Raw genomic sequence first — 22,176 nt, 5'->3', positions numbered from 1 at the left:
CTTTTTTTTAAATTGTAAATCTGTATATTTTTGTGCTCTTCAGTCTCTTGCAAATGTCCAAATGTTGATAAAAATAAAAATGATAATACTGTTGGTTAAGATTGTAGTAGTTAGTTTGGATCCGGCGCCGCGCAGAGGAGACATGGAGGAGAAAATGGCGTTGCTCTCGTTTCGTGGGACCCAGAGGTTACAGATGTTTCCTTCACAGCATGAAGAGCAAACCTGAAAAATTAAATTCAAATTATTTACATTTTAATTCCAGATTTTGTGTCCTGATTTGTTTGAAAATTATAGATATAAATAAACTTAACCTAATTTTTGAACAATATTTGGTATAAGCAGCACTTGATAAAATAAATCTGCTGTGTCCTTTCTTATTGTAAATGTTTTATTGTCAGATAATCAGGAAGTGTGTGTTAGCATGCTAGTTGTTGTTAGGTTTATCATCATGGCAAAACTCCATTTAGGATGCTCTGAATGCATAAGGTAAGAGAGAAATAACTTTGGACCACTACAAACCATTTAAAATGGACAAATTTTAATTTTTTCAAGTTTTTAAGACACTAAAATCAGCTACAGAAACTTTTATATAATTAAGTATAACAAAATTTAATAAAAAAAAGTCAGGTACAGAGAGTTTAACATAATTTTGTATGATACGATTTAATAAAACATTTACTGTAGGAAAAATGGAAGCAGTTAATAACTTTTATAGTATACTGTTTTTATATGCAGTACATAAGAGCTTAATATTAATTTTCAATAGATTTCAATTGTTTACGTCGGTAACTGAAGGTACATTTTGTTAGTTAGACTTAGATTTATTGATCCACAAGGGAAATTACTCACAGATCACTTTATATTACAATAACACAGAGTAAAAAATTTAATAAAAATTACTTTATTAATTCTGGTAATGACAGTAAGTGTAGTAATAACACAATACTTCTAAGGACATTGTATTCCTTAAAATAATAGTCACATTTTATTTGGTATATGTTCCAGTGTTGTAATTACTGAACAAATTAGCATTGAATTTCAGAAAAATAAAGTACGGTTTGAGCTGGTATTAGAGCTGGACTGACCTGCTGTCCGTTATGAGCGAGGGGAGCACATCCAGTGAAGCGGCACTCGTCCAGACTGGCACAGCGTTTGGACACGGACACACTGTTCCCCGCAGAGTCCATAACATGAAGAGTGTAGCAGTATCTGGTCTCTGTAAACATAAATTCAACCTTATCAGTTTAAATACAAGATTAACAAAAGGCAGAATAAAGTAGATGTTTGTTTGACCTTTGGGGCAGTAGAGATCAGGAGCCCAGCGGTTGCACTCGTAGTTGTCTTTTGCTTCTTGACATGTGAAGCACTTAAAGCCGCCGGGATGGGGAGTAGCTGAAAACAACAAAAACTAAACCTCACTAAGAATTCACGTCTTTAAAGATCATTGTGCAATAAAAACACCAGAGTAAACCCCAGTTAGACAAGTTTAATGCGCACTTGAGGGATGTAAGTGGACGATGTCGTTGGCAGTGAAGTCTCGGGCTTCAGTTTCCTCGATCATTTTGGACACGGTGGACAGCAGCAGGACACAAGCCATCGGCCAACACTGATGCATCCTGGGACTTCAAACACTAAGGGAAAGCACAATAATATCTGTAATTTGTTGGACTATGTGCAGTAGCATCCACATGATAAAAAAGAAATAACATAAAGAAAAGAGAAATGATTATGAATATGCAATAATACAATTTTTGGGATAAACAATAAGATCTGCCAATATTTTTAGCTGAAATTTTGGGACGATTAGAATTATTTTTCTCAAACTAAGTAATTTAAATGTACTACAAACTCACCCTGGGCCCTTTTTTTAACCACAAACCTATAACAGAGCTCTTTAGTAACATTTTGTACAGTTATCTCGTGTTAAAGTGCTAAAACAAGCTTTGTGTGCTGGGGTGTAGCACTAAATTCTTACCCAGGCTGCTCAATTTCATTTCTCTCCAGCGACTAGGTCAGGAATCAGAATAAACTAGATGGTTTGCAATGACCCCAGAAGTGCGAGTTCAGGCACCAGCCAATCAGCAAAGAGCAATACATTCTGTGTTGGCAACGATTCCCGAGATCAAGGATTTAAAGATGGAACAAAGAGAATGTTTGGTGAATTTTATCAAAGGGAAAGATGTTATTGCCCTTCTTCCTACGGGATTTGGGAAAAGCTTAATATACCAATTAGCCCCGTTAGCGGCGCATTACATACAGTCACGACCAAATAGCAGCGATTGGTTAAATATAAAAAAGGAACCTGCCTATCCTAATGCTGCGAGGTCAGACGGTTTCCACAAAGTGAAACCTGGTGATGAAACAAACTACCAAATTATGGACCCTGGAAGCAAATCATCTTAGTTGGCTCACACTACATGTTAATTTAGAGAAAAATGCACACTACAGACTTTGTGAGGGACCTTTCGTTGCACTGGACCCAGGGTAAACAGTGCCTTTTACCCCCCCAGTCCTATGCCTCTGTTTGTGTATATTTTTTAGGCATCAGATCGCCCAAAACAAAATATTGGCCTGAGCTGGTATGTTAAAAAGTCCAAATATCGGCCTGATATATCGGACTAACCACATATACAACACCAGTGCGCATTATCAACGGTAGGAAATGGACTTGGCATTTAATGAAAATATCTAATTTCCTTTTCTGCTCAAGAAACAATCCAGATTCTTTACATTACCAATAGGTGGCAGCAAAGACTACATGTTAAACTGCAGGACCAGATTGCACACACACGGATAGAGAAGCACGTTATTGGGGCGTGGATAATGCAAAGAAAACAAGCATTTAGGAGCACACTGCATTGACACGGAGCCCCCCCAGGACATGCCACATAATATGAAGAAATGAAGCATCTCCAGGAGTCAATGCACGAGATCTGTACTGGTCCCAGTTCAGACACAAACCAGGTCACTGGGTTTGGCCCTTATTAACTCCATACATCTCTGTCAGCTCAGCCACAGCAGGGGTGGGCAATTATTTTTTCCACAGGGCCACATGAGAAACAAAAGATATTGTGGAGGGCTGGGCTAAAATGCTTAACTCAATTCTGCATAATATTAATTGTATTTCTTTATAAAAAGCAGTAAATAGCACTGTTTTGATGAGCTGGTAAGAAGAGTAAATGTTAGGATTAAGCAATAAAAAAGTGAGGTTTGCTAACAAAAAATGCCTCAAAATTAAAATCAATGCAGCTTTAGTCCATGCATGAAATAAATTGATAAAATATATGTAGTTTGTAATTCCAAATGAGCTTAAACGGGCCGGTCAGAGTCAACAAAAGGGACGTATGTGGCCTGGAAGCTGTAAAATGCCCAGGTCTGAGCTATAAAAACCTACTACCACACTAACAGACTGTTTCTAAAAATAAATTATAATAGGGTTGTCAAAAGTATCAAAAATAAGATACTAAACGAAACTAGAACTATTATCAAAGCTAGATACTCATTTGAGCAGGTATCAATGCTAAAAAAAGCACATTTAAAGGACAGAAATGATCGTTTTCTGAATAATTTTAGAATCTTGAGCTGTATCAGAACAAGTATAAGAGCACTATGTGACCTTCCTGGACCACTGAGGGATTACACAGATATAAATATATAAAGAAAGTGCTACGAATTTAATGTTGAAAATCACATTCTATTGTCTAAAGAAAGATTTTTATTCTCATTGTGGTATTGAAATTGGAGTATCAAGTCTATTCCTTATTCTAACATATTGTTTTGTTAATTGGACGTTTATTTTAGATTTTTTGGTGGTATATCAGCATGGATTTATTGAAAAACTAAGCTAAAATTCCAGTGTATTTTGCGACTGAATAAAATTTATAATAAAACCGTGGCCTTGCAAATCCAGTCTGATACTTGTGTTAATTAATCTCCTTACAGTGGCTGGGGTTGGTGCATGGTTCTACTGTAGAAAAGTGAGATTACCTTTGAACCAGAGTCTAAACCAGGACCTCAAGAGCTGGATTAGCCCCCAAATCAGAGCCCTTCAGTTGGGAGCCTTTATTAAAACCTGGCTTCAATCACAACCAAGTTCCCTCTTCACATCCTGGGGTAATTGAATGCTAAGAGGAGCAAAACAAACAAAAAAAGACCAAATCCTGCCCTGACAACAGTGAAAATAGGTTAATTAAAATGTGTTGAAGGTAGGCTATGTGTTATAAAGCTACCCAACGTTTAAAAAAATATAAAACATGAAAATTAGACAAGGAAAGAGGAAACCAGACAGTAATTAATAGTTGATAAGGTCGTGTCTCTTTCTAATTGCAGTATGGAGTCTGGCCAATTAACCAAACGTTGCGCACAAAAGCCAAAATTACGCATATGAATATCTTGATGATAATATAATGTAATAATAATTTGAAGTTAGACTATATTTATCTTCGAAAAGTGCATTCAATTATGTTACAAATCTGTAGACTAAAGCATCTCTAGTTGATCGTTCAGAAATAATTGGGAAGTAGTTGAATGAGTATACGGGCAAATTTAACAATTTACATTAAAAAACACATTGCAAGTTATTATAATTTGCGACAAATATAATAAAAAATGAACTCACCTAATTTTATGCGGCTGGTTTGGGAGGATTGGCAAAAAAATGTCGCGTGTTAGTGCCAGTGGTAGTGTTCTTGACTCCTTTGAAGACTGTGCGACTGAAATACTCCAAAAACTATAATTGCATATTTATTTTGTGCGGTTTTAGCGTCAAATCACCCTCACAGAAGATCGATTTCAAATGCATCGCACTGAGAGAGCATAAAACATTGATTTCTGCATTAAAAGCTACTAAATTATTCAATATTGTTATTAGACCCGCCTCTAAATGGTTTTCTAGACGCTGATTGGCTGTCAGAGATATCAATCATATTTGCTTGGCAAGCGTCGGTTTAGTCAAGTTACGTCAACGAGAACAAATGTTGTTTCAAAATAAAAGACAATGCAAACAGCAGTACATATTTTATTGTTTTATTTGATGCATTTACGATATTAAAATACTAAAATGAATGATATTTAATTTTATAGTGTAAAGTTTGTTTTATAAGCCAAAATTAAACTTTGGTGCGTTTCTTTTTTATAAACCGGAAATCATAAAATACAAACCGGAAGTCAATATTAGGTGTTTAGTTAACTTGACAGCGCTCCATTCTGGCTTCTTGTCGAGGAAGTTCATTGATAATGTCGTGAAAAAAGCGATAGTGAAACCGGACAATTGTTGAAGAGCATTTGTTTGGAGGACTTTCAATCCCGATCCCATTACAAGGTGAGAAAATCAGCGCGAATGTTGCTTTATGCTACTAACATTAGCTAGACGTGCCAAAAGTGTCCACTTGCAGCAGGTGCTAACCAGTTTGTTTACATCACTTTCTTTACAAAAATCAAAAATCCTCAAGGTATGAACAGTCCTGCGTATGAAATCGATATTTTTGCACGTATGATCAAAGTTAAGCAATGCGAATTCCTAAATAATAAGTCTGATTTTCATGACTTCCTGCTTGCATTTCAATGTCTTGGTGTTTTTTTTACCTTGTTGAACCCGCAAACAATCTGCGTCATGCCTTTGTTATAGTGGGGGAGGTTTTTTGTACAATTGAAACGATCAAACAAAGTACTAATAGTTGTGAAAGAGTAATAAGAGAAGCAGATCCAGTTCATGTAATTATAAATATGTATATACATGCAAATCTGCTATTACAAATTAAAATTTATGAAACTGGATATGCTTGTTTCCAGTAACATGGGAACCAGTAATTTGGCAACAGTATTCTCAGTATCTCAGGATAATTATTATTAGGTTAAGATGAATGAGTTATATTATTATTACTACTATGTGTCAGACCAGTTTTTGTGTGTTTTCCATTCTTTCTAATCTAATCTAACCCATGATTTAGGTATGATTAAGACTAATGGTATTATAACACAGTAGGACTGTTGTCTGTTGCAACATATTTTGTGATTTTTAGCCATTGCAGTATTGCCAAAACTGGTAAATACACTACTAGTATTTGTGTAGTTGTATTAGTACTACATTGAATTTATTATATTTGAAAGTCATTTAGTTATAGACTATAGGACCACACAGCTTTCATAACTGGTAACCCAAAAAATTACAGCGGAAATAACCCATTTTTGTACCATTCAAAACCACAACGGACTTCTTCAGGGGAAACCTGGTGTTTTCTGTCCATCTTCATATTCAGTTCTGCATGGGTGAGAATTTCAATCGTATTGCAATTTACATAAATCAAATAAAAGTTAATTTATTATATTCATCCATTATTTATAGATATTTTACATACCTGTGCGCTAAACTTTACCTCTTTGCCCCAGTTATTCAAACAGTATTTTAATTTTTGTTAGTCCACAGATACAATTTACCCACTTTACTACACTATGTTTTGGATAAATTTCAGAAGAGACTGTAAAAGTTAAAATTGCAAACTTTAGGTGATGCTGACAAAAATGAAAATGTCATTATTTATTTTTTAACTTTCCCAAGACATATGCCTGTGAATATTTGTGCTGAGGTTGGCATGAAAATTGAAAGTAAAAGAAATATAACCTTTTATATATATTGGATATTCTTTAAATAGGTCATTAACATTCGCTGGGGATGTGATGCTAACTGTGGGCTCTACTCTGTCTGCTTTGTTAGAATTTAATCCGTGGTTTATTTTAACACAATGTGACCATAAAGACCTGATTTAGCTGGAACTACGACAGGTCACCCGATTCGTGCTGGTAAACAAGCCTGTCAGATATGAAATTACAGTCACAAGCCAACACTTTTTAAGTTACTCTCTCAGTTTTTTTAGAAATCAAACTCGTAAACAGTATCATGAACACTCGTATTGATCACAGGCTCCTGAAAATGTGCTGTTTGAATCCATTTTGTGTTTTTCACTGGGGTTTGCTGACTATCTTGACACTTTTTGACAGTGTTTGCTAATGTGCTTAGTGTCACGTGGTTACAGAAAGAGAAAGAAAAAGACAGAGACAGAGACACTTTATTCCACAACTGCTGAAGATTCCACCATTAGCGATACATGTAGAACTCTCCCAGCATGATGTCACTGCAAAATATCAATTACAAACCTGTGTTGTTGTTTTGTTTTTTCAGGATGTTGCTTGCTCAATCACTGTTGGGTTTTCTGTGCGCGGTAACAGCTGTAGCCGCAGGCACGGATGGAGCAGGTTCGACCGGTCCTCCTCCTCTGCTGCTCGTGTCTTTTGATGGTTTTCGAGCGGATTACCTCAAAAGGTTCCCCATGCCCAATCTGAAGAACCTGTACAGCCAAGGGGTCCTGGTGGAGCAGATGACCAATGTGTTTGTCACCAAAACTTTCCCAAACCACTACAGTCTGGTAATGCTATGCTCTTTTGGAATGATAATGTGCACTTAACTTTTCGATTGAGGTTTCATCATCTAATTATTTCTTTTAAACAGCTCTAGTTTTTGTTTACTCAATTACAGGGGGTTTCCTTTTCAAAAATACCTAGAAAAACTGATATTCTGACTGTGAGCGAGGTTTCCTCTGTGAAACTTTTCAGAGAAAGCCATAACATCTGCACAGAGAAAAGAATCTGACGGACCCCACACTAGAAAAGTTACACAGTGCATCTTTAAACAGGGTGTGGCACTGGTGGTTAGGATGTTTATAAGACTGCAACTAATGATTATTTTAGTAATCAACTAGGCATGGAGTGATTATTGTGATTACAGTGGTTAGTCAAATGATTATTCATATTGTACATTGGAATTTTTCATATATTTTTAAGCAAATAAAGGTTGAAACATGGCGACTTAAGGCTAAATGCAAAGAGAACGCTTCCAAATAAAGTGTGTTTTTAAGCAAAATAAGGTAACGCTCTTGTTCTTTTTTGACATTTTGATTTATTCATGCTTTTGTATCATCCATATAACGATTACAATGATCAAAACATGAATAATTGATGCAGATCTAGATGCATAAGGCACAAAGTGAGCATGAAACAGGAAAAAAATGTCCTCAGCCACTGAACTAATCACTTATATTAGAGCTTTGAAGTAGAGTAATGCAGCTTTATCACTGGTCATATGCTTTTTTATCACAAGGTCAAAGCTGTTTTATTTCCAGGCCTAACGCAAAATGGATCAGTTTAAAGCAAGTTCATTATTAATTTGGATATTTGTTATAGAAAAAGTCGAATTTTATTGTTAAAGGTGCATTGTGTAACTTTCCTGGTCCGAGGGTCCGTCAAATGCTTGTCTCCATGGAGATGTTATTGCTTTGCCTGGAATGTTTCGCAGTATGGCATTAAACCTTTCTACCTTCATGGAGACCAAACCAGACCAAGTTACAGGTCAGATCTGTGGAGAACCAGAATGTCTGTTTTTCTTTGTATTTTTTTGAGCTATAAATGTAAAGTAGAGCTGTTTAAAGTCATATTGTGGAACATTCCAGGCAGAGCAGTTACATATCCACAGAAACAAGCAGGTGCCAGACCCCCAACGAAAAAGTCACATAATGCACCTTCACGTTTATTAAATATAAATATTATTTATTTATCTTTTATTTATTTATTCAAGTCGACACAGTAAATATTGTAACAGACGTACATGTGTTTACAATGTTATGTCTAATCTCCGTATGTTTTCAGGTCACAGGGCTTTATGCAGAGTCCCACGGCATCATTGCCAGTAATATGTACGACCCCGACACCAAAAAGGTCTTCACCGTTGCCAACAACACTGACCCCTCCTGGTGGAGCGAGGCGGAGCCCCTCTGGATCACAGCTCTGGACAAGTACAAGACGGCGGCCATGATGTGGCCCGGGTCCGAGGTTGTGATCCACAACCACACCGCAACGCACTTCCTCCCGTACAACGCCAACATGAGCTTCAGCGAGAGGATGGGCAACGTCACCAAGTGGTTAACTGGAGATGGAAATGTAAGAGGATTTAAGAACTTTTTAGATGCATACTACACATTTTTTATTTTATTTTTTTTCTGGAATAGAAATCTCTTGCCTGTATAATCCGTTTGTCATCCAGGTATGGTCCACAGTAAAATGTGAAATAATATTTATGTATTTATTTATTTGTCTATCATCTCTGTCACTTTATATCTCAGCGGTTTTCTCTCAAACTCTCTAGCCCTACACATTTATTTGAACAGTTTTAATGTATGTATTTATATATTTATTTTCTTTCCTTTGTGTGTAAATTGCTGATTCTTTATCTTCATCTTCTTTTCATCTTTTATTTTTTATCTTCTTTATCTCTTTCAATCACGCGTTCACATCAGGACTTTCCAATATGGCAGTTGCTTTAAAGAAAAGTTGTTTAATAAATGATTTACCTGCTTATAACCACAGCTTGTTACGTTACACTTACACTTATAATGTATGAAATGGAAATAAATAGGGGTGTAACGATTTCCAAGTCTCACGATACGATGTTGTCACGGTATGGAACACATAGTACGATATTTATTGTAATATCATAGCAAAGCTCGCGATATGGTGGAGAGGCTCACGATTAGGGATGTAAGAATATCCAAATCTCTCGGTACGATATTTTCACAATATACATCTCAAGGTACTATAGTTATTGCGATATTTTCTGTTAATATGCTACTTTTTCCTTTTAAAATACCTTGACAATACTTAATCCAAAGAACTAAGACTTAAAAGTGCTTAGAACTGTTATTTCTTCTTGTAGTCTACGCTGAAATGGAGCAAAGGATCATGGTCTATGTAGTTCCCACTGTCTTTCTTTTTTTTTTATTCATAGCTGCACCATAACTCTTAATTTAAGCAAAGAGACTTGTAATTCGATTTTATTGTGAGAACTCTGACGATACGATATCACGATATTTCGATTATGGTTACATCCCTAGAAATAAGTATGTTGTTGCATTTATAAATGATAATTATAATTGGTGCATTTGAAAAGCTTTGTTATTTGCTTTATTCTCTCAGGAAGAAGGAGTGAAATTCGCAGCTTTGTACTGGGAGCAGCCGGACGCCGCTGGACACAAATATGGGCCTGACAACACCACGATATTGGGAGAAATTCTCAAACAGGTACTGACCACAGCAGACTGCAGGATCGTATTTAACATTTGTGTGTGGGAGTACGCAAAAAATATCAAGTACTTATAGTTATTGACCCCGACTACTATGAGAACTACCACTTTGGCTACTCAATTTATGGCCAATATCCTTTCCAAAGCTTCCATATTACTAAAACTAATACTATAAGCCACTATTTAAACTACTACTACTAGTGGTACTTTATCTTGTCAATAATAAAACTGAATGATTTCAACATTTGTAGTTTTTTTTCAATGGTACGTTTCTTTTGTTATGTTTGTTTGTTATATTTTGTTATATTTTCCCTTATTTATCTCTTATTATTATTCAGTTGATCTTTTAATTTTGATAGTTCCTTAATTTCTTTCTTAAGATTTTTTGTTGTGATATAAAATACATATTACTCTTATTATTATATTATCATACTAACAAATTTGTATGCATTTAACTTGTATTTTGATTTGATAATTTGGGTTTCCTTTCTGTTGTGCTATAAAGTAAATCTCATTATTCATTCTTGTGTGCGTTTAGGTGGATGATGACATTGGCCTGGTGGTGTCCGAGCTGAAACAGGCCGGTCTTTGGGGTCAGATAAATGTGATCATCACCAGTGACCACGGCATGACCCAGTGCTCCCCCGATCGCCTCATCAGACTCGACCAGTGTCTGGGGCCAGACAACTACACAGTGGTGGACGTCACGCCTGTGGCAGCGATCATACCAAAACAAAGTACCTATGCTTTTTTAGACCTCGTACAGACCTGGTTTAAACCTGGTTTAGCTCTAGTTTTGTCCTAGATTAGTCCTGGTTCAGTCCTAGTTTTGTCCTAGTTTAGTCTGGTTCAGTCCTAGTTTAGTCCTGGTTTAACCCTAGTTTTGTCCTAGTTTAGTCCTGGTTCGGTCCTAGTTTTGTCCTGGTTTAGCCCTGATTTTGTCCTGGTTTTGTCTTGGTTTTGTCCTGGTTTTGTCTTGGTTTTGTTCTAGTTTAGTCCTGGATTCATCTTGGTTTAGCCCTGTTTTAGACTTGGTTTTGTCCTGGTTTAGACCTAGTTTAGCCCTGGTTTAGCCCTAGTTTAGCCCTGTTTTTTTCCTAGTTTAGGCCTGGTTTTGTCCTGGTTTAGCCCTGGTTTATTCCTAGTTTAGTCCTAGTTTAGCCCTGGTTTAGTCCTGATTTGGACCTGGTTTAGAGCTGGTTTAGTCTTGGTTTAGACCTGTTTTAGACCTGCTTTAGTCCTAGTTTTATCCTGGTTTAGTCCTGAGACACCAGCACTTACTTTGTTTGCCTGAAAGAAAAATTACTATTGTCCAAAGTTTGTAAATCAGATGCACACGTTCCACACTTAAAGTCGCTCCTCCAACTCTTAATAAAACTGTTTTTCTTTTTCTCAGACAAAACCACAGTCTTCAATTTGCTGAAAAACTGTCACCAACACATGACCGCGTATCTGAAGGAGGACATCCCCGAGCGCCTCCATTATCGGAACAATCACCGCGTTCAGCCCATTCTCCTCATCGCTGACGAAGGCTGGACCATCGTGAAGAGCGGGAATGTGCTGCCCAGACGTACGGTTTATAACGTTTGACTGGAACTATTGTGGCGTGTGGCTCCTTGGGCTTCTTCTCTTCTCAAAATTAAGTCTAAATTCATATAAACTAAATAAAACCACTGAAATAAAATACAATTAAAATCATAAAATGGCCACAGATAAATAGAAATACATTGAAAAACTCATATTTAGTCTAACCACTTTTAAGTAAACCACAGTATGTAGCTTTTTTGCCAAAAACTAACTGAAAAAAGCCACATTATGTAACTTTTAGCCAGAAACAGACCAAAAAAAAGCTACAGTATGTAACTTTTTTAGCCATAAATAGACTGAAAAAGCCACAGTATGTAACTTTTTAAGACAAAAAACGATTGAAAAAAGCTACAGTATGTAAGTTTTTAGCCAAAACTGACTGAAAAAGCCACAGTATGTAACTTTTGGCCACAAATAATCAGTTAAAAGTTCTTTTTTGTGTGTTTATTGCACTGGAACAGTAGAAAAACATGCTTCCTCAGTCTAAACGGGCTTGCCTCTCCATAAACCTGTCTCTTATTTGGTCTGAAGGAGGGGCTTTTCTTGCTTGTTTCCATGGAAATTGTGTTCTGTTGGCTAGAATATTCAACAGTATGGCATAAAACATATAAATTTCCCCAGAAAATGTTCCAAAAATATGACAAGTACTAAATGCCTACTTTAATAAACAATAAAAATCAGCAACTTTTCTCTGTTTTTAGTTGGTGACCATGGTTACGACAACTCCTTACCCAGCATGCACCCCTTCCTGGTGGCGGTGGGCCCCAGTTTTCGTAAGGGATATCGGATCAGCTCCATCGAGACCGTAGACGTGTATCCGCTCATGTGTCGCCTCCTCTCCATGACCGGGAGGCCCAACAACGGCTCTCTGGCCCACACACAGTGCATGCTGTCCGGGGAGACGTGCTGGGACGTGCCCCTGGTGGTCGGGCTGGTGGTGGGCGTGCTGATCGTGCTGAGTACTGTTACTGGTGAGTTAGAGCTGTCGATATTCATGGCAAAGTTGGTGATTTTGAATATTTATAGTCACGTTTTTCTATAGCGCTTTACAACAAGCCCATTTTAATTTTATCTGCATTTAGAAATTAAAATGGGCTGTTTAAACGTTGCTATGTAATCTTATAAAAAAGGTTGTAAGTGGATGTTATTTTTCAGTGACTTTTATGCAATGCTTGAACCTAAATCAACACATAGTCCAATAGGGGTGTGCAAAAATATCGAAATATCAATATATCATATCATTTAATGTGATGATACAGTATCAATATCATGGGCTCTGTATCGATATATTGCCGAGAGTATTTTTTGGTTTATTTTACAAAATTATTTTGCTACAGTGCTACAATTTTGTTGTTTATTGGAAGCAAACTCGTTTATGCGACACATTTGTCATTTTCACAGTTTTGATGACTAAAATGTTTGTGTTTCATTTTAACTTTGTTAACTTTGCGCAAGAAGTCATTTAACAAAGACTTTTAGTATCACAGCCATGATTTAGCCATTGTTTTTTTATTGAACCACATCGAATCGCTGTGAAATATATCATATCGAATTGAAAGTGCACTGTATCGAGACATGTATCATATCGTGGCCTGTGTATCGAGGTATGTGTCGTATTGGCAACTTCTTAATGATACCAGCCCTATAGTCCAATGAAGTTCATTTTGTCTTCCAATAATTGATGTTTTTAGGTTCTTTTTTCAGACCAACAGTTTGTTTTTGAGCACAGGCATTGTAAGATTACTGTATATCAGGGGCAGAGCAATGAAAAAACACAATATCAACACATCAGTGAAACTGTACAGAAAACGAGCAATTACTCATCCACCCAAAAGATAAAATAGAACCGGAGCATTAATGTAATGTCATTTATGAAATAACCTGCATGTCTCTCAATAAAACATACATCGAGGAAACTGGGAGGGCGTTCAGTACACGAAAAAAGGAACATAGGACAGAATGCGAGAAGGAAACAACGAAGGTGTGCACTCGAGTAAAACAAAACACAAAGCAGAACAGGAACAACTCAAATTGGCCGTTTCAAAAGAGAGAACCACATTATGGACTGGGACGGAGCAAACATCATTGGGACAGAGGAAAACAAACACCGTCGCTGGATTAAAGAGGCAATCGACATACAGAAACGTGCCTACAGGACGATTAACCGGGACGAGAGGGCTTTTTTACTCTCACACACCTGGGATACTGTCCTGAGGAAGTCGGACTGCAGGTGGCGCTGTCATCCTGCCTCCACTGGTAGGAAGACAGTGCCAAAATCTGTTTAAATCAGCTGTCCAGACACGTCACAGCAACAAACTTGGTCTGAAAACGGAACCTAATAACATAAATCAACAACATGAATAGTCTGATCATAACATTGAAATATGGTTAAAGGTTTGCTATGCTGCTTTTCTCGTCGAAGATACGCCACCTGCTTTTTTCCATCGTTGGTCTTTTTTGATCAATTTAAGGTGATACTTTAAAACCCAAACATTTCCTGGGGTTTGGTGTGATATATTTTATATTAAAGATGCACTGTGAATGTTTTCTGGTCGAGGTTCTGTCACCTGGTTGTCTCCATGGAGATGCTATTTCTTTGCCTGGAATGTCCCACAGTGTAACATTTAATTAATCCATCTTGCATTTATAGAATTACGTGTTTTTATGACTCACAAACACTGTTAGGCAAGTTACTTCAAAACTGTAATGTGTTATTTATGTCTTGTTACTGTCATTTTAAAGTAATTTGTTACATTACAATATTACTGTATTTAAAATGTAAAACATTACACGACTATTGCAGAACTTTCAGTTACTCTCACCAAAATAACTGTGTGAAGATGCAGAACTTTTGCGATGTATATGGACTGAACCAGGACTGAACCAGGACTGAACCAGGACTAAACCAGGACTGAACCAGGACTAAACCAGGACTGAACCAGGACTGAACCAGGACCAGGACGAACCAGGACTAAACCAGGACTGAACCAGGACTGAACCAGGACTGAACCAGGACTAAACCAGGACTGAACCAGGACTAAACCAGGAGGACTGTACCAGGATAAACTAGAGCTAAACTAGGACTAAACTAGGATTAAACCAGATCTGAACCAGAACTGAACCAGGACTAAAAAAGAACTGAACCAGAACTGAACCAGGACTAAAAAAGACCTGAACCAGATCTGAACCAGGACTGAACCAGGACTAAAAAAGAATTGAACCGGAACTGTACCAGGACAGAACCAGGACTAAAAAAGAACTGAACCAGGACTAAAAAAGAACTGAACCAGATCTGAACCAGGACTGAACCAGGATTAAAAAAGAACTGAACCAGAACTGAACCAGGACTAAAAAAGAACTGAACCAGGACTAAAAAGAACTGAACCAGAACTGAACCAGGACTGAACCAGGACTAAAAAAGAACTGAACCAGGTCTAAACTAGGACTATGACTTGGAATCTAGAACCGCCCCTGACAGAACCTTGAGCCCGTGGAGCAGGGTGTCCGCAAAGTGCGATCGGGCGTCGGCTGCGCTTAGCCCCTCTGCGCCGGTCCTTTCGCCCGCGGTCACCCGACGGTCTACACGGCCAGATACTCCAGATAATCCAGATACTCTGAACCATAACTCTGGCGTTTCACCACAGCTGATATCGCGGTGACTTTAGAGAATTTGTATGACCCACCACTTCAATCCAGGCTAAAAAAGCACTGTGACACGCGTTACTCACATTTGTACCAAGTAAAATATTACCATTTTTTTCCCTGTAATGCCTTACATTACTGCGTTACAGCAAAAAGCAACGCATTACAGTAATTCATTACTTTTATAACACGCTACTCCCAACGCTGCTCACAAATAACATTACAATACAAGTGGGATTGACTTTTTTTAGATATGAACAATCCAGGCAAAGCAACAGCATTTCCATGGAGACAAACAGATGGTGAACCCTCCTCCAGAAAAGTTACACAGTGCACCATTAATCAATCTTTCTATTTTTTTTCCCAGTGCTGTTCAGATTCCTCGGCTGGAGACGACCTCGTACCATTCGAGACTTTCAGCGACTAAACGAAGACGACGACGACGACGATCCACTGCTGGAATAACTTTGAGTGAACCGTCTGCGGTATGAAGCAAGCTGCACTTTACTGTCAACAACTTCAAGGTTCTGACACTGGATACAACTATTTGAAATGCCTTTTTGACTACTGAGTTTTGAGGATCTGCTGCTCCACATGTTTCTGATATTTATTTTCAATTTGAGGGAAGATCATAGAGGATCTTAATATCTATTAGGAATATAAGGAAAAGCTAGTTTGGAATTTTAAGTCCAGCTAAGGGAGTTAATGATTTAATTTTTTGTTTCTGTTTGTTGTTTCTTATGTTGCCAGAAGAGGGCGCTGTACATCCAAGTTTGGAGGTATTCCAAAATTTATAGTGAAGAATTATAAGGAAAAAAAGGTTTGAGAAATTTCATAAAAGCTAGTTTGTAATTCTGGTAACACTTTATTTTATGGTACACTTATTAACATCTAACTACCTGCTAATTAAAGTAGCTGTAAATGATTAATTTGTCATTAATTACTATTTATTGAGCTTTTTAATGTGTAATTCCCCACAATTTCAATGGTTTTCGAGATATCACAATTTAATTTTTTCACTTTTTGCATGGTCGCCGAATTTCAAATTGCATTTACGCAGCAATAACAAGGTATTTCTGGAAAGGTTACATCATAGGGAATCCTATTCTGGCGTTTATTTTTGCATTTGAGTACTTTTGAGATGAATTACCTTTTGACCTATAGTTTGACCTTGAAATTGATGGTAAGGGACTCACCCGACCTCAGTGACACCAGTAGAAAAAAATGTAGCCCTATATGTTTACTACAACATATAAAAAATCTGGAGGGGCTTTCTTTTTTATTCTCACACAAATTTACCTAGAAGTTGACTTACCCCCATCTTAAGACATGCTAAATATAAATGAAATGAGAAAAAAAAATAAATATAAAAATGAAATTGCGATATCTCAGCAACCATTGGTCCGATCATGCAAAAATTTTAGATTTTGGCTTTCTTGGCTTTCTATGACTTACCCATACACCAATTTTCTTTGCAATTGGACAATGTGAGTGTTCAAATTGCAATTTTTTGGGGGTGAATTGAGGTGGAATGACCCTAATAGGGAGTGTTTTATTACATAAGAGTAAGATAAATGTATTAAGTGTAAATAAGTAAAAGCTACATTTCTTGTGTAACTAGTCCTTAACAACACACTTATTACCAAACGCTTATTAGAAGCATAATTCATGGACAAAAATGGCTTAATATCATATATAAGGAGTGTATTAATTGGAAAGTGTTTGTAAATGTGTAACTAATAGCAGAATAATCTTATGGGGTAATTACACATTAATAAGAGCTGAATAAATACTAATTAGTGACAATTTAATCATCTACAACAATGCTAATTAGGAGGTAGTTAGATGTTATTAAGTGTACCCTAAAATAAAGTGTTACCGTAATTTTAAAGAGCCCATGTTACGCTATTTTCTGATTTATGTTATAATGTTGTTTCCTCATCACAAACAGACCTGGAGTTGTGTTTTGTTTCATTCACACATGTTTAATTAACACACAAACTCTGCAAATTTAGGGTGAGTTCTTCTCTCAAACTGAAAAAAGTGTTACTCAAACTGTGTGAATGAAACAAAACACAACTCCACGTATGTTTTTGATGCAATAACAACATTAAAAATGATTTAAAGAGTCAGTTTTGTGTAAGGGAGCAAAAATAATTTCTCATAATTAACTTCTTTGTTACTTGTTGTTTCTTATTATGCCAGAGGAGGGCGCTGTATATCTAAGTATTGCGCTATCTGAAAACGTAGGGATAATTATTACCGTAGTGAAACGTGAAAAAACGTCCATTTCAAGAATTTTAAGAATGGAAAATGTATGCAATAATAATTTTTCATTTTATCAATTGTGTTGCTGTATGTTTTGCCAAATGTTTAGTTTGTTTTTAATTATTTTGCTCTTAATTTCACACCAAAGACACAAGAGTAAAAAAAATCTGAAGGGAGTTTGATAGAAATTATGTGATTTAAATGTATGTACATATATTATTTATCCACAGTTACGTTTGCACTGGGATTTCGTGTTGATGCTCCAGGCGTTGCTTTTCAAGGTCACGCTGACACACATAAGAAACATAGGAAAAAGCCATATTTAAAATCCTGTTGTTTTTAAAATGTTTCTTAAATATGCAACTAAATGGAAAAAGTCAAATTGCTGATGTTGACAATCTCTTAATAATGTTACTCGTGAATAATGTATGTTTTTGTGTAGCTTGGTTCTGGTTTGAGTCCAGTTTAGTCCTGATTTTGGTTTTGTTCTGGTCCTGTCCCTGGTCTAGTCTCTGGTTTAGTCCTGGTCTAGTCCTGGTCTACTCTTGGCTTAGTTCTAGGTCTAGTCTTTGGTCTAGTCCTGGTCTAGTCCTGAGCTAGTCCTGTTCTAGTCCTGTTCTAGTCCTGGTCTAGTACTGGTCTAGTCTTGGTCTATTCTTTGTCTAATCCTGATCTAGTCTTGGTCTAGTCTTGGCCTAGTTCTAGGTCTAGTCCTGGTCTAGTCCTGGTCTAGTCCTGGTCTAGTTCTGGTCTAGTCCTGTTCTAGTTCTGGTCTAGTCCTGTTCTAGTCCTGTTCTAGTTCTGGTTCACTCTTGGTCTAGTTCTTGGCCTAGTTCTAGGTCTAGTCTTTGGTCTAGTCCTGGTCTAATCCCGAGCTAGTCCTGGTCCCATTCTAGTCCTCTTCTAGTCCTGATCTACTCTTGGTCTAGCCTTGGTCTAGCCCTGGTCTAGCCCTGTTCCAGCCCTGTTCCAGCCCTGTTCCAGCCCTGTTCCAGTCCTGTTCCAGTCCTGTTCCAGTCCTGGTCTAGTCCTGGTCTAGTCCTGGTCTAGTCCTGGTCTAGTCCTGGTCTAGTCCTGGTCTAGTCCTGGTCTAGCCCTGGTCTAGTCCTGGTCTAGCCCTGGTCTAGCCCTGGTCTAGCCCTGATCTAGTCCTGGTCTAGTCCTGGTCTAGCCCTGGTCTAATCCTGATCTAGTCGTCTTAAATCCTGGTCTAGTCCTGGTCTGTTCCCTAAACTCTGGTCTATATTGTAGTTCTGATGTTACTTGCATGTTTTGTGTTGCTGGGTTGAAAAGTAATAATTTCTGCTTGTGTAAATATTTTTTTCTGTTCCAGCTCTAGCATTTTTATAATTTTTTTTTTCAACTGAAATTCTTAAAACAAGGTCATAGATCAAAATACTTTGCAATTTTTTTGTTTTGACCATTTAAATTTTACATCCATGTTACTGGGTTGCCATGGCAATCACCCAAATTTAAGTATTAGTAATATGACGATTCAAGGTTATTCCTTCCTTCATTTATATTGAATCATGTTTTAAATGTTTGTAATATTATTTTTTATATATTGTTCACAAATTGTGCAACTTTCTACACTTCTTTAGTGGCTTTAACTGCACGAAACTAACAATTTTCGGTGTTACTGGTGAATTTTGCCTTGACAATCATAGATATTTGTTACTGAAACAAAAAAATGATGATGAAAATATAACTGTTTTGACTGTGCACTGTGTAACTTTTCTAGTGGAGGGTCTGCCACCTGCTTGTTTCTATGGAGATGTTAGTGTTTTGTCTGGAATGTCCCGGTATGTTTTTTTACTGTCCTAAAAACTTTCATTATTCCGTGTTTGGGCTCGCCTCTCCACATATCTGACATGTAACTTGGCCCTGTGGTGTCACCCGCCGTCTCCGTAGAGATAAGTAAGTTTAATGCCATACTGTGGAACATTCTAGACTATATCTCCGTGGAGAGAAGCATGCGACGGACCCTCCTGTGTAACATTTCTGGTGGAGCGTCTATCAGATGTTTTTCTCCATGGAGAGGTTATTGCTTTGTCTGGAATGTTTGACAGTATGGCATTAAACCTTTCTATCTCCGTGGTGATCTGTGAAATTTTGAGCTATAAAACCACCTGTAATTGTAAAAATAAATGTAAAGCAGAGCTGTTTAATGTCATACTGTGGAACATTCCAGGCAGAGAAATGACACATTCATAGAAACAAGCAGATGACAAGCCCCAATCTGTGTGTCATTCTTTTATTTGTTTTTCAATATAAAACCAAAAATAAGAAAACTGAAAAACAACAATTTTCTTCAATATTTGTCTCCAAAACCAAAATGAAAAAACAGATAACGATTTGTTTTTTTTTCAGTTTTCGATTTTGTGTTTAAATGAATAATGGAAAAAAACGGATAACGGCCGTTTCCCTTTTCCAGACTTAAACTGCGATGCCGGACTGAACCAGGACTGAACCAGGACTGAACCAGGACTGAACCAGGACTGAACCAGGACTGAACCAGGACTGAACCAGGACTGAACCAGGACTGAACCAGGACTGAACCAGGACTGAACCTGGACTAAGCAAGGACTAAACCATTTTCAGTCTCAGTCTCTCCCGGTCTGGTCGCGGTCTCGGTCCTAGTCCCGGTCTGGTCACAGTCTGGTCCCGGTCTCAGTCCCGGTCTCGTCACAGTCTGGTCCCGGTCTCAGTCCCGGTCCGGTCTCAGCCTCAGCCCTGCTCTCAGTCCCGGTCTGGTTGCGGTCTGGTCACGGTCTGACCCCAGTTTCAGTCCTGGTCCGGTCTGTGTCTCTGTCCCAGTCTCTGTCCTGGTCTGGTCCCAGTCTGGTCCCGGTGTAAGTCCCGGTCTAGTCCCGGACCTGATTTAGTCCTGGTTCAGTCTGGCATCGCAGTTTAAGTCACGAAAACGAGGAACAGCCGTTATCTGTTTTTTTCCATTATTCATTTAAACACAAAATCAGAAACTAAAAATTCAAATCATTATAAGTTTTTTCATTTTGGTTTTGGAGACAGATAATGAAGAAAATCGCTGTTTTTTTCCTTTTCTTTATTTTTGGTTTTATTTTGAAAAACAAATGAACAAATGACACACGGTTTGACCCCCGATGCTCCTTTAAATCTCGTATGCTGCATTGTTTGTACTTTGTCTTGAATGTTGCTGCTGATATTGCACTCCTTGCATTTTGTTACTATGCAAATTATGGCCAATGGAAGATTTTTTGCCACATTTGAGATTTTAAATAAATAATAAATAAATAAATAAATAGAAATAACCATTGAGAATTTCTGTGTTTTATTAAATCAAAATATTTAAAAGTGAATGGCAACTCCACACAGACACACATTTTGAAAAATTAATTTATATATTATTTTATCTCATAGCAGTCACGTTACAATGTATTAAATATAGAAAACTCAATACTGACGCTTATAGTACATCTCTCTACCGTGTTCAAAATCTGTCATAGCTTTTGTATTTGTAATATTGTAAATTTCTTCACAGATAAATAGATTTCTGGAGGTAACAAAAATAATACGTACATTTGCTAACACTGGCCCCGAACAAAACACCTTTTTAAAAATATCATCTTTCCTAAACATATATATATTGTACAGACAAACTTGAGATATTTCTTGCCTTGTGTGGTCGGAAAATTGAGTTTGGGAACATTCTGAGTGACTTGGGAATTTCGTGTAGATTCCCGGTTGTGTTTTTGATGAGTTTATGCAGGAGTAGTTTAAATGATGACAGTAGCCATTGTCAAGACTGAAAAAGTCATAGAAGAAGAAAAACCAGGCGGCCATATTGGAACTGTATTAGAAAATTTGACAACATTTAATTTTTGTTTTCAAATCGAATCATTAGTTGTTTCATTTACTCTAATCTGTAATTCTTCTTTTCCAGCTTTGCCTGTTTCTCTTGTTATTAATATATTTTTAATTGCTGTTTAAAAATTGTAGGTTAAATATTATAGTTGCAAATTTAGAAATGTTATGTTAGAAATTTGGGTCTTTTCAACTCAAAAATATGAATTGTAAAAATATTAAATGATTTTTTTTTTCTTATTACGACTTTGTTTATCATGGAAATAATTATCTAAAATTTTCACAAAATAAAAAAAAATACTTTGGATCAATATAAGATTCTTAAAGGGAGAAAGTGAACAGAAAATGTTGGTTTATTATTAATATTATTTCAAATTTCTTTCCCGATCTGCTCAAATCAGTATAAATTTTAAAGTTGCACTGTGTAACTTCTCTGGATGGGGGTTCCACTTCCTTACTTATATCCATGGAAACCAGCACCGGACCAAGTTCCAGGTCAGATCTGTGGAGAGGGGACCCTGCTCACAGTAAGAATCACACATTTTTTTCAAGATATTTTTTAACATTACAAGCACATGTAAGTGAATAAACGCAAAAAAGTTGAATGCGGTACTTTGAAATATTCCAGGCTAGGTTTAAACATCTCCATGGAGACGAGCAGGTGGCGGACCCTCCTCTAGAGAAGTTACACAGTTTGCGTCTTTAAAAA

The 22,176-nt window shown here is 37.1% G+C and overlaps 2 protein-coding genes across 2 annotated transcripts; one reads left to right on the top strand and one right to left on the bottom strand.

The window, feature by feature from the left end:
- Nucleotides 1-1,631, bottom strand: LOC110153304 (ly6/PLAUR domain-containing protein 6-like). The gene is made up of 4 exons (XM_020917188.2): nt 1,498-1,631; nt 1,294-1,392; nt 1,086-1,216; nt 1-222 (listed from the first exon to the last, which is right to left on the bottom strand). The coding sequence occupies exons 1-4, from the start codon at nt 1,613-1,615 to the stop codon at nt 40-42; spliced, it is 531 nt and encodes a 176-aa protein (XP_020772847.2). The 5' UTR covers nt 1,616-1,631; the 3' UTR covers nt 1-39.
- Nucleotides 1,632-5,183: 3,552 nt separating this feature from the next.
- On the top strand, nt 5,184-20,917 carry enpp4 (ectonucleotide pyrophosphatase/phosphodiesterase 4). Its single transcript, XM_020917115.2, has 8 exons — nt 5,184-5,320; nt 7,178-7,421; nt 8,698-8,988; nt 10,021-10,125; nt 10,666-10,864; nt 11,524-11,697; nt 12,416-12,685; nt 15,724-20,917. Exons 2-8 carry the CDS (start codon nt 7,179-7,181, stop codon nt 15,819-15,821), a joined length of 1,380 nt encoding a protein of 459 aa, XP_020772774.2. The 5' UTR covers nt 5,184-5,320; nt 7,178; the 3' UTR covers nt 15,822-20,917.
- The last annotated feature ends 1,259 nt before the right edge of the window (nt 20,918-22,176 follow it).

The sequence above is a fragment of the Boleophthalmus pectinirostris genome, unplaced genomic scaffold, assembly GCF_026225935.1.
Source record: "Boleophthalmus pectinirostris isolate CB_2022bp ecotype Guang Dong unplaced genomic scaffold, ASM2622593v1 HiC_scaffold_11, whole genome shotgun sequence".
NCBI lineage: Eukaryota > Metazoa > Chordata > Actinopteri > Gobiiformes > Gobiidae > Boleophthalmus > Boleophthalmus pectinirostris.
Note: the sequence above shows the minus strand (reverse complement) of the source record. Positions and strands in the feature narration are given on the sequence as shown.

Coding starts and splice junctions, on each gene's coding strand:
- LOC110153304 (XM_020917188.2), bottom strand. CDS start 1,615: ATGCATCAGTGTTGGCCGATGGCTTGTGTCCTGCTGCTGTCCACCGTG. Junction 1,217..1,293: donor TGATCTCTACTGCCCCAAAG/GTCAAACAAACA, acceptor TTATGTTTACAG/AGACCAGATACTGCTACACT. Junction 223..1,085: donor TCGCTCATAACGGACAGCAG/GTCAGTCCAGCT, acceptor TTAATTTTTCAG/GTTTGCTCTTCATGCTGTGA.
- enpp4 (XM_020917115.2), top strand. CDS start 7,179: ATGTTGCTTGCTCAATCACTGTTGGGTTTTCTGTGCGCGGTAACAGCT. Junction 10,126..10,665: donor TGGGAGAAATTCTCAAACAG/GTACTGACCACA, acceptor GTGTGCGTTTAG/GTGGATGATGACATTGGCCT. Junction 12,686..15,723: donor CGTGCTGAGTACTGTTACTG/GTGAGTTAGAGC, acceptor TTTTTTTCCCAG/TGCTGTTCAGATTCCTCGGC.